This window comes from Carassius auratus, chromosome 38 (assembly GCF_003368295.1).
Source record: "Carassius auratus strain Wakin chromosome 38, ASM336829v1, whole genome shotgun sequence".
Taxonomy (NCBI): domain Eukaryota; kingdom Metazoa; phylum Chordata; class Actinopteri; order Cypriniformes; family Cyprinidae; genus Carassius; species Carassius auratus.
The window spans coordinates 1,969,450-1,982,897 of record NC_039280.1 but is presented as its reverse complement, the minus strand read 5'-3'; the positions used below and the strand labels follow the sequence as shown (position 1 = coordinate 1,982,897).

The 13,448-nt window shown below is 34.0% G+C and overlaps 1 protein-coding gene across 1 annotated transcript in view; it reads left to right on the top strand.

The window, feature by feature from the left end:
• Positions 1–851: 851 nt before the first annotated feature.
• The window catches only part of LOC113057467 (spectrin alpha chain-like), a 44,277-nt gene continuing 31,680 nt past the window's right edge, over positions 852–13,448 (top strand). The window contains exons 1-4 of the mRNA XM_026224900.1: positions 852–2,427; positions 3,801–3,869; positions 7,510–7,662; positions 13,184–13,330. Coding sequence (XP_026080685.1) covers positions 1,963–2,427; positions 3,801–3,869; positions 7,510–7,662; positions 13,184–13,330 — 834 coding nt within the window. The 5' untranslated portion in view covers positions 852–1,962. The remainder of the gene's footprint in view (positions 2,428–3,800; positions 3,870–7,509; positions 7,663–13,183; positions 13,331–13,448) is intronic.

Sequence of the window (13,448 nt, the reverse complement as noted above, 5' to 3'; positions counted from 1 at the left end):
ATACATTTGAAGTCATATCTGGCCAAATTGTGTAAAATTAACTTTTTTTTTTCAGTGATCTCATCCCAAAGTTCCATGAAACCAGTAATCTATTGTCTGTGCATATGCCGATATGTTTTGGCATGTTGCAGTACAATTTTAACAGTCATGCCTAAGACTTGAAATATCAGAACAGGCTTTGAGCTGCGACATCATGTGAAATGAAGGTCCAGCACTTTCTAAACTCCACCCATTTCATTTGTGGCCCCTCCTCGTGTATAGAATTATCTCTGATGTTCAAGCTGCAACACATTAAAGGCTGTGTGTGGATGACTTCATAGTGAAACCAGAGCCTTTTACGACGGTCATTAACCATGTCATAACCAGGAGCGACGCAAGCATATGGCATGCTGCTGAGTGACGGATCTGCTAAATGATATACCTACTCTTGAAATATTGGCGAAATGCTAAACTATTTGTGTTAAAACATACGTCCTGGTTGTTTAATGAGGCTTAAACGAATCTGGATGAAAGTTTGATTGCCCCAAGAGAAAAGAGAGCTCAGGAGTATTCAAATGTTTCTCCAAAAATGCAAAGAGATAAAGAAATGAAATAGTTCAAATGTGGCGAGTGGATAAACTGAGTTAAAAAGTGGGGTATAAACTTCTTAAAACTCTGGCTTTTCTCACAGTTGCGAGCTTGTATATTGGAATTTACCTTTTCCAGCATTTCACACTTTTTTTTAATTGTATATTTTCTCAGAATAGAGATACAAACTCGCTATTGCAGATTGGCAATTCTGATGGGAAAAAAAATACTATTTTCTTAAAATTTTAAATATATATATTTATTCGTCTGAAAAAAGAAAGTCATACATCTAGGTTGGGTTGAGGGTGAATAAATTCTGTAATTTAAATTTTTGGGTGAACTATCCATTTAATATTAGTTTGAGGCGTTCTAGAATATTTGTCACAACTTTCTTCTTCAACAGACTTTCACGTCTGCTTTCTCACTCAATCATGTTGTTTTCTCTGCTATTCAGACGTGACCAGTCAGCCCCACACGCTGTCAAGGGGTCAAAGGTCAGACACGAAGCCAACATTTGTTCAAAACACATGGCATTCCTGAGCTTAAATTAGCTTGTGCACTTTCATTGGGACGAAACCTGTCGAAACAACTGCTACCAAGGCCCAGAACAAAGACGCAGGGAGAAAGTCCGGAGCGGTTCACTTGAAGAGCAGACAGAGACGCGAGCGCAACTCCAGAAATCAGAAGCTGCCGAAAGCATAAACACCTCCGATGTTTTTGCATTTAATTGAAGCCAAGAATCTTTTCTGGACAACATCTGAAAACCGTCTTCAACTTTGGAATGTTCCGCTTGAAGGCAAGATTCCGAAACATGCCGATCTTCAACTTTTAATAAATATTTACACTTGGTCTAAAAGGTAAGCGCTTCTGTTCTTGCGCTGCCTCACCCTGACCGAAAGGGTCACCCAGGGGCCTCCTTCCGTCTCCGCCGTCCAGCTCTTATCCCCAGGCTCCTCTGTTCTCAGTCAGAGAGGAAGTTTTGACAGCCAGACTTTACAACCTCCTCTTCCCCCTGCCTGCGCTCTGCACATGCTCTGACAGAGACTCCGGTCCGGTGACTTCATCCCTCATTCACGAAAGCTTCCCCTCCTTCTCCTTCCCTCTCTCTCCGGCAGCATGCCAGCCGTTTTCCTCTTGCTGCGCTCTCTGGTTGTCAGTCTCTTCAGTAGCAGATTAGCAGCTTCTGCCGCGCAGCTCCTTCGCAGAAGCCTGACGGCGGCTGCTGGGCACCTCGGCACCATCCTGCGCCACATTTGGGAGCGAATCAGTTCCCAGGAGTCCAAGGAGGCCATCCTGGGCTGCGTCTTGTGCATTCTCAACATGCACAAGAAGGTGGACAACTAAATTCGAGAGGAACGAGTATAGCTTGGACTTTTTAATTTGTGATTTAGAACCATGTCGGAGAGCATCGTGAGGAAAATCCAGCCGTTCACCATCGGGACCAAACTCTCGGCGCCAGCCGTGCCAAAGTGCTCAGATTTTCCCGATGGTTTTCTTCCGAATCGGTCGTTCTCTGATAACTGCAAACTGAGGCACCTGAATGAACAGGTGTGTCTTTATCTCGGCCGTGACAGGCACTGTGGACCTGCGGCGAAACATCGACGCGAAGAGAAGTCCGACGACAACCAGAACCGAAACACAGTCTCGCCACCGAACACTGCGTCCAGATCCATCCGTAAGATCACCATCTCCAGCCGAATGGAGGCTGCGAAAGACAGACTGACTCCAGGTTTGGAGCTGAAGAAAATAAGAGCACACTCAGAGAATATTAATAACAATAACAACATCACATCCTCCAACACGCAGCTGCCTAAAATAGTGGGGGTCAGCTGTGAGAATAAACCCAGCTCACAGTTCAAGGTAAGACATGCTTATTTGAATTCATTTGTACAAATTTGATGTCCAATCAATAATCCAGTCAGGATGAAAGTTAATAAAAATATTTGTTGTTTTATGTGAAGTTTTCATTGCTTTTTAAAGCAGGCATACAAAGAATATTAAGGTTATTAACAAAAATGCCTTTTTTTTTTATATTACGTAATGTATCAGTAAAAAAAACAAATTCAAAGGTTGTTATTGTTATACATGATGAAATCAGCATTCATTTTATTTATGTAGTGTGTAAAATGCTTTACAAGTAAGCGCTTTTATAGATATAATAATGAAAGAATGAATGTTTTGAATGAATTTTTTTTTAATATTTTTACTGTGCTTATTATTAATTTAATTTAATTAAATGCACAAACAAAAATCTTCAATATAAATGTTTAAATTGATATGATTAGGAAAAAATATATTACATGTTTGTACCTATACCATTTATAAATGCATCACACATGCCAATGAAGATTGAAATGTAATGGTAAATAGCCTGTAAAATCTCATTTAAGTGCAGTAAACTTTAAAACATTGCTATATCAAGTTAAACATGCTTACATAAACTACTAAGGACAGTAACATCATGTAACTGGAATAAAAGTGGCATGCCCTGCTATTGAGGAATCTTGTTTTTGGAGAATCCACCACATGTTGCTGTTGTTTAGTAAAAGCTTAAAGAGATGCCATGGAAACGCTGATCCACAAATACACTGATGATGCCATCACTCTCTCAGCTTTAATATTAGTTCATGCGAGCCTCGTGAACTGATAGGCATGAGCTGGGAAGGGCTGGAGATGAGTGCGGTCGTGTGCTCAGATGATGTGTTTATTATGTAACGCTGCTCTTCCTGGAATCACTGCTCAAGTTCAAATGATGTCAGAGCTTCGACTGAAAGGCTCCATTCTGTTCAAATCCACCTTCAGGATTCTGCATGTGTTCACTCGGCTTTTGTTTCATGTCAATGGGTCAGCAGGAGAAAAGCTTCTGTGTATTTATACGATCCAATATAAACGTCTGGCTCCACTAGTCACAATGCTTCTATGTTTCTCATCTTTATTTCATTACGATATATATAGTCAGTTTCAGTGAAAAGTTTAGCAATTAACATGATTTTCAGAATTGCTAAGTATTTGTTTTGTTCTTAATATAATAAAAGTGCATTAATATGAATTAATATATGAATAAATTAATAAATAAACATTAAAAATATTCTTAATGAATGTTTTTACTGTGTGTTAGTTTGTTCGAAGAAGTACCGATGATCAGTTTTGGTCTTGAAAAGCAAACCACAATATTGTCGGTCTCAGATAATGAATATAAATCATGACAGCTCGATGTTTATGTCTTTGTTTAGGTGTTGCTGTGTAAAGATGGTGAAAAGCAGTGCAGTGGTGACAAAGAGAAATTCACTTCTTCTCCACAGGTAACTTTATGATCTACCAGGTTAATCTTAATGACGATATACTGAAAAAAAAAAGAAGATGGTTTTAATTATTCAGATTCAGATTTGAGATTTTAAATGTATGTGTAAAAGCATGTAAAAGCAAGCTGCTTTTTTCATATTTTTTTTCACCATACTGTTTTTTTTAAGTGTTCATTAAAGCATCAACCAAACTAACCAGCTCTGAGATAAATATTTGAAGCAAGAAATTTGTTAAATGTAAAATCTTTTACATGTACACAGATGCTTGTTGTTGTGGTTGTGGTTTCATTTTATTCTAAAACAGTGTGATGATAAGCTTTTGGAAAATACTCTAATAGATACAAAAATGTAATGCATTTCATGTTTAATTCCAAGTACACAACTCTAGGGTTCGTATAAGATGCTTAAAGTGCTTTAATGTGACTTAAGAAAATGTAAGTCCTGGAAAACCCTTGAAAACAGCCATATTTTCGAGAAGGTACTTGAAAAGTACTTTAATGTTTAAAGGGAAGTGTATATGAAATAAGTATACATTTATGTCCACTATAAAACAATATTTTAACACAAAATGAATGATGCAGCGCGCCTGATTTAAATACAGAGCTGTTTCTCCTGGTTTTTAGCAGCGCACAAGATTTTGCGATATTACAGACTGTATAAAAAATGGATGTAGTGTCCGTGACGTAACCATAGGTCTGCGAAGAGTGCTATAATCTCTGATTTTAGTCCTTAAACCATATATATATATATATATATATATATTTTTTTTTTTTTTTTGTTTGTTTGTTAATTTTTTGTTAATTGAAGTACATCAAGACTAACCAAGTGAAAATGTGATTTTTTTTTTATTTTTTATATAGTTTTCGTTAGCTATAATAATCCTGATTTGCAGTGCATCATGGGAGTGGTAACAGTCAAGTCAAGTCATCTTTATTTATATAGCGCTTTAAACCAAATACATTGCATCAAAGCAACTGAACAACATTCATTAGGAAAACAGTGTGTCAATAATGCAAAATGATAGTTAAAGGCAGTTCATCATTGACACAGCCACGTCTCTCATTTGTGAATTATTCCCATGGCAGTTCATTCCTAGGTATTTTATGTTATTGTTAAAAATCAGTTTTTCACTTCCAGGACATGACTTTTACACAGTAAGCCAGTGTTATTGTAACTGTACCGTCTCTCTGTTGCTCTGTCGGTTTGCAGATCTTGCACTTCTTGTTCCTCGAACACACGACTGACCCCAGACCTGTGTGCAGCAGAATTTAATTTTAACCGTGAATTCCCTCTTGAGTGGTTTGTGTTCAGCCGTAGCCAGATGTATATAAGATAATGGGCTCTTGGAATATAGGAAGTGATGTCAGTGGCGCTGCAGGCCAAGCCTAAACGACTTATTATTTTAAGTGTTCAGTTGGGTTTTGCAGAGGAAAAAGCAGCGGTGAAACTTTTACAGCCATTTTGGGGTAATGTGAGTGGAGGCCTTTAAAAAGCGGACCGCCCTCTAATGAAACGATGGCCACCTGCTCTGCGCACAGCCCTGTTGTTTGTGAGGCATGATGCCTGTGAAATAAATGTTTACTCGCAACATTAAGGGAAATCAGCACTCAAAACAAACCGGTTGCCTGCCTGAGGGCCAAGGCTTGTGTCATCTGTGACCAGGCCGAGCGGATCGGGAATGGTGTGGAAAACATGAGCTCATACAGGATGGGATGACACTCGGAATCACTGGACACAGACGGGACACGCCAATCCACACTGAGTGATGGAGTACCTCAGCATATGATAGATTTACACACTGCAAAATCATTTCTTTCTCACTGTTTTTCATCTTGATTTTCAGTCATAGTGTCTTTAATGGCCATAAAATGACTGAAATGAAACAGAATTGCTTTGTGATGTTTATTTAATTAAGTGTATTTTCCTTCAAACATTGACAAATTGGGTTGTCTTGTAATTTCAGAGTATATAAACCATTTTTTGGTTTACATAAAACAAGAAAAGTCAACATGGAAAAACATTAAGTGTCACAAAATAATAAAAAAAATTTTTTTTTTGAATAAATGGTTTGAATTAACTTTTTAATTAAATTTGTTTTTGATTTATAATTTATACTTAAAAGATAATAAATTGAAAAATATACTGTAATATATAAATATAATAAAAAATTTAATATATATATATATATATATATATATATAAATATATATATATAAAACAATTATTATATAGTTAAGAATACATTTATTTATAAACAAATTATATAGAAAATACTATATTCTATAATTAATAAAAATAACAAAAACAATATAATGTACTTATTATATGTTATGCTATTTTTTAACACTGAGTTAATGTAGTTTTAAATTTTAGTGTTTTCATTTTGTTTTAATTTCTAATTTTTTCGTGTTTATATGTTTATAGGTATTATTAATTTGTATTACCGCTGTAGTAGCGAAGTTATTTTAGCACATGCACATTTACAAGATACTTAGTGAAAATGAGAAATAATTGTTATATTTTATTTTATTTGAGTTAACATTCTTTTTAGTTCAAGGACCATTTTATGATTTATTTTTTGTGGTTTTAGTTAACTATAATAACCATTACATATATTTAATAACTATTAAGCTATACTAAGAATAAACAAATGGATGCATTGCCATCTCAAGTAAATGTATCTTTCTTAAAGGATGATTAATAGAGGAAAACAAGATGATTTTTTTTTTGCAGTGTAATGGTTTTGCAGTACAAACATGTGATCTCATCTTTTATTTATGATTGTGATGATGTGTTGATGTAATGGGCCGCCCTTTCCCACCATCGGCACAGATGTTTCCTGACTTCATTGAGTTTGTCAAATGTTTTGAGCACTTTAAATGTGTCCTCAGCATCCATTATCATCACTGGATGTGCTGACGGTGCCTTTTGGCTATATACGACTGTCTGGCACGAGTTTGCAATGGATTTCTGTGTTGTAAACAGTGTTGTTATCTGTTAAAATGGACCATTTACACACTGCCACTATCATCACTGTTACTGTACATATATCTGGCTACACACTCAAACATGCTAATTCATAATGTTAGTCTTGCACCAGGTATAAAATTAGCAACCTGATGCAATCTTAAGCCATGTATTGACACTTTAAATTCATTTACACCTTTCAGTTTAATCGTGACAACAGGAATAGATTTAGCTAAATGGTGCTGCAGCATTTTTTGCCTCATCAACTTGAATTTGTGTGGCATTTTTGTTCATTCTGAAGGTGCCACAAGCCAGCAATGTGTTTTCTGATTCCTTTCTTATTCAGTGTGTTGTTGTGGTTGATTTGTCACATGTTTAAGCATGAATGGTGCCGATGAGCTGCTCTTTCTCACTCGTAGTCATCGATGACGTGATCACGGTGGGATTTGACTTTGTGATCCCGTGTTCCAGTGATCTGAAATGACCTTGTTTCTTGCCCGGACTTGTTTTGCAGCTCTTCCATTCTGTAAATGTCTTGCTCTCAATATAAACTCACAATGACGTCACACAAGCTTTTCAGCCCACCAGCACGGTGTTCAGATGTTTTAGCTTGTATATATTACCAGTTTTCCCCATGAATGAGTGATCATTTCTTTTCTTTTTTTCCACACAGACCCAGATACTCAAAACCCAAGCAGGAAAGGATGTGGTGGAGCGTCTGTCCTGCGAGCACAAGGACGTGTGCTTGGTTTCTAAAGTCTCATCGGTGCAAAATGAGCTCAGTTTTACTCATCAGAACGCCATCTTCAATAAGGAAATCACTCAGGTATGATCAGGGAAAATCAATAGAGATGGCTTTGAAAGAATAGTTCACTGAACGAAAAAAAAAAAATACAATTCAGCAGCACCGTTTTATATGTTATTCATTTGGATTTTATGCATTTGGCAGATGATTTTATGGCATTCAAGTCATGCAAGATATTTGCTTAAAATGAGGCAAAAAAACAGTATGCCAACAACACGCTCAGTGTCACAAATTTAACTTTTTGGATTTGAGACATGAATAAAAAAAAAAAAAATGTATTTAAACCAATATTTAAAAAGAATATAAAAAAAAAAAAAAAAAAAAATATATATATATATATATATATATATATATATATATATATATATATATATATATATATATATATATATATATATAGCATTATATGTATTGTTTAATTTGATTATGCATTTTGCTGTTTATTTTTTTTAAAAAAATGTGAAAAGAAAATTGAAGGGTAATGTTATTAAATCTTGTATTTTTATTTCTTTTTGGGTATATATTAATATATAATATATTTAAAATACCATTTAAATAACATCATTACTTTCTGTAACATTTTACAAAAATACATATATTAAAGGCAAAATGGTGTGAAAATGTATTTGTGCATAAAGAAAATTTTTTTTTTTAAAAGCCCATTTACATATTTTGTTTTTATAATGTAATAATTTATTTTTAACAATACAAAATACTGAAAATATTATTTTAAACATAAATTAGTAATTAAGTACAACCAACTATTTAATTATAATTTGTGATTATATAAATACATATATTTATTTACTTCATTGGAGGGAAAATTATGTAAAAATGCCAAAAATAAAAAGCTAGCTTCATTTACTTTATGCAACATTTCTTATTTAATTCCTCTTGATTTTTGGGGTGAATTAAATACTGGAAATATTCATTCAATCTGCTTCAACTTCATAGCTGAAATTCAGTCTTTGTTTTAATATGTGGAAACAACATTGTCTTTGTGGACCTCTGTGGACTTGTGTTTGGTCACTTTAGATTTCTTCCAGCTAAACTGAATGGGTTGAGTGGTTGCATTGCGCAGTGCAGATGAAGTTGTAAAGTCCTTCTGACCCCGTTCAAACCCCTCAGTTTCTTTTCTTCCGCTCTTTGTGTCTGGAGTTGGAGAGCGGGCAGCACTGGGGAGTGGGAGGGAAGGGAACAGCCACAAGAGAAGCAATTATTTTGGGATGAGATCATTGTTTGGCTTTGTCTATTCACGCCTCTGGCCTTCTGAGACTAAACCGAGCCGCTCGAGCGCTCGCGTTATCTCATCGCCACGCTCACGCTGACATACGAGGACATTTTTCAGGGATATTTGCTTCGGGATGCAGCTGCTGCTCTCAGAAGCCCGTGTGACCCGTCAGATCTACTGAGCTGAAGTGAAGCGGGCAGCGCAGTGCTTTAGATGACAGACGAGCGTCAGGAACAGTAACACGTCGTTAATGTTAATAGGCTGCAGAAACGCTGCCATTCGTTTAGGAAATGGCCTTTGGATGAATCTTCGTGTTGGGCAAAGCCTCCAACTCTTACGTGTGATTCAGTTGACTGATAGCATTGATGAATCTGTGTTAGTGTAGCATTATAGAGTCAAGGATGTGGAAATTGGCTTGCGTTTCAGAAAGGTGAATTAGTTAAGTCAACACATCCTCCTGTGCTCTTGAGCAGTGCCCCATAAAACCCTTCTGGGATTCATATAAAAATGTGTTAATTCTATAACTTTGATAATTAAAAGAATTGAGATTTTTTTTTATAAGAAAATGTGAGCCTGTCCAAAAGATTACCTTTTTAAATTTTTTTTATTAAAACATATATTTAGCAAGGCTGCATTAAATTGCATTTAAAGTGATGGTAAAGACATTTATAATGTTGCAAAGGATTTCTATTTCAAATAAATTCTGTTCTTTTGATCTTTCTATATCCCCAAAAAATCATAATAATCAGAAATGTTTCTCGAGCAGCAAATCTACATGATTTCTGAAGGATTTTTAGCTTTTTAGCTTTTAGAAAATGTAGCTTTGCACGACAGGAATAAATTACATTTTAAAATATATTGAAATAGAAAACTGTTATTTTAAATGGTAATAATATTTTAAATTTTTACTGATTTTACTGCATTTTTGATCAAATAAATGCAGACTTGGTGAGCAGAAGAGTCTTCTTTAAAAAATTAAATAAAAATCTTACTGACCCCAAACCTGATGTATGTCTGTAGGATATTTTCCACCTGTTCTCAGGTGAAATGGTATTTCAAATTAGTAATCAAACAGTACATGTCTCCTCAACAAGACACGTACTAACCTCAGGGATAAGGAAGAGTTTTCACTTTAAATCGAACATTTTAACATTTAAATAACCTATTAGATATCAGTTTCACTATACAGTTTCTGCTAATTTACTCAAAAAAAAGGTGAAGCTGGAAAACCGTCTATAGTTCATTTCACCAAAAACTTTGTTATGATTTACAGAATGAGATTTTTTTTTAAAATGGACTATTGTTTTAATGGGAAGCGGAGGAAACAAAGTATGAAGTCATGGGTTTCTCGTCACGGTGGGGTAGAAATGAGGCAATAGAGTTGTTGTTTACACAGGCTGCAAATATTAAAATACTTTGGAGCCTGTGGGAAACCATTAAAAATAATGGCTAATCTTTTATTAGAAGTGACATCATATTATTTTTTATCTGCACTGTGAGATCTTGCCAAACATCGTGGCAGGTTTGTTTTTCTTGTCCACTTGTGATGTGTATCTGTGTGTTTCTGGTGAGAGAAAGATTTGGATTTATACTGAAACTCTTGAGACCATGATAAAAATGATATGATTTTTTTATTTTCATTTCATCAAATATTTTTTGGCAAGATTACTCACTTTAATTTAGTGTAACTTGATGCATTAAAATAAAATAAAAATGAAATAAAATTGTATATGTATGTGTGTGTGTGTGTGTGTATATATATATATATATATATATATATATATATATATATATATATATATAATTTTATTTTTTTTAAAGAGAAAAAATAACCATCAAAATAACCAACTGCAATTTAAACTTAAAAGATAAAAATAAAACTTGATTCAAAATATTTTACGTTAGTTTAACTTGATGTACAAATATAGCTAAAATGGAAGTAAAAATTAATTGAAAAACTATATTGACAATAGAAAAAAAAATATATTAATTGCTAAAACTAACTACATTTAAGATAAAATGGAAATTCAAATGCAAAATAATAAAAAATAAAATATTAAAATAAAAACTGAATAGAAATATTTTAATTTGATGAACTAAAATAACTAAAATGGAAGTAAAAATTGGTATAAAGGTATATAAAATAAAAAACTATAAAATATGACAAAATTAAAATTAATTTTTTTCTTAAATATTATATATTATATTAATATATAAAAATAGGAACTAATTCATAATATAAATAAAAACTCTAATAATATCCATATCCAAAACATTAGTTTTGAAATGCCTTTTACTTAATCTTAAAAGGTTTTTAAGTTAATGGGGGTTGAAAATGCCTTGTACCTTTCTTAAAATATAGGGAAAATACAAATAATAACAAACATCTCAATCAATGAAACAGTCATGTCTGTCTGGGATGAATTATGAGGCGAGGTTTAATATTTTAATATGCCCAATAGCAGTAGAGATGGTTTCTGTAGCCAGCAGCATTAATAAATATCCTAAGCTGTCTCCTTACATTTAGTGCGATATGTTGGTTTTATTGGCTTTGGAGATCACATGCGTTTAGTCTTACAGAAACGACAACTTCAGTTAACAATCCTTTGGTTTGTGCTGATGTGGGTGGGCTTTTTGAAGACCGCCAGTGGTCATACATTGTGTTCATACCAAATAAACATGTCCAGGACCTATCTGGACTCGGCCAGCTGGTTTCTGTTCACACAGTGCAAACATGGCCAGAAATGGTGCTTTCAAAACCTTACGCAACAATCTGTGAGCTCCAGCCAAAAGAAACCTTCACTGCTCATAGCGTGATATCTGAGAAACGCTGAGCAATCTCCCGATGATGTTTCTGTAAGTCCAGACACAAGTAATCGCTATTTACTTCAAAAACAAAAGTCACAGAGGAACTTCACTTTCCCCGGCGTGAAATAATAGACAGCGACTGTAACTTCGCACATGGGCTGCTTTAGAAAGCTAAGCGAGCGTAAAATGGGCCTTAAGTGTCTCAACATGTGTTCATGTTTCAAGCATTAACAATAAAATGCAAAGAAAAAACAAAAAAGGATCCTCTGTGATGTGATTCAGCCTGAATTGTTCAGAAATTGGTCATTTTGTAGAGTTGCCATTTGTTTTGAGCAGTTTTCTTTAGTTATATTTATTAGAAGTAGGAATATTCTCTTCAACCAGTAAAGAAGTAAATATTTTATTGTATTTTATTTATTGCATGTTATTATGTAGTGTTTATTGCATTTATTGATATTCACTATTTTAGTTAGATACATTATTTATATATCTATTTATTTGTTTATCTAGTAATTAGTAATTTTGTTTCGTTTTACATCACAAATATCTAAAATATCTTAAACCAAGATACATTTATTCAGGTTTTTTTCTTATATTCAGAATATACGTCTGTCAGTGGGACAAGAATTTTTTTTTAATCTTATTTTACCCCTTTGGTGAATACGTTTTCTTGTTTTAAGCATAAACTAACAGAATAACAAAAAACAAGACTTTGTATCTAATTAATATTCATAATTTTTCTTCATTATTCATCATATTTTGTTTCATAAGTAAATGTGTTTTGATTCAAGGATGCATTATGCACTAGCAGTTTTTGTTGATTTTTGATGGATCTTTTGTTCACCAAGAATGCATTTATTTGATCAAAAATACAGTAAAAACAATAATATTGTGAATTTAATGCACACTATTTTTATATATATATTTTAAGATGTAATTTATTCCTGTGATGCAAAGCTGCATTTTTCAGCATCATTACTCTAGTCTTCAGTGTCAGTAATATAATGATTTACAGATGCTAATCCTTCAGAAATCATTCAAATATGCTGATTTGCTGCTCAAGAAACATTTCTTATGATTATCATTAATGTTGAAAACAGTTTTGCTACTTTATATTTTTTGTGATGCATTTACGTCCACACTGATTTTTATTTTTATTTTTTTTACTCAGGATTTTCTTGTTTTTCATTAGAAATGCTTGGTAATTAATAACTGTGTGTTAAACAGTGTTCTTGTTTTCTGTAAAATTAAGTTAATTTGCTTCTCAAGCACATCTCTCTTGGTTTTAGGAATGTTTGCATGTTTGTAATGAGAACAAGACTAAAGTTCTAAATAAGTAGCAAGATTCTTTGTTGAATAGAATGTTCAGAAGAACATCACTGAAGTAGAACATTATGTAACTGTCACTTTTGTGTTCTAAATCAGCTGCTTAAAAGGTTTCACTACAGTTGGAAAGTAAGGATCTTGAGTTTGAAGTAAGCGTGATATGTGTGTGTCCCGCAGGCAGAGACATGGATCCGAGTGAAGTTACGAGACCTGAGGGACGCCAGTAACGTCCACAGATGTCCTCTGACCGACTGGGAGGAACTCTCTCAAACCCTCCAGAGAGATTTGAAGGACTTCGAGAACACCTTCATACAACTCAACCAGGTGAGGACAAACCGTCTTCATTAGGAGACTCAAAGATTGATGAATCATCCTCAGGTTTCAACAGGTCTCTCGGCCAACATCAACAAAAGAAGTTCTCCCTTCTGCAAATAAACGGCAA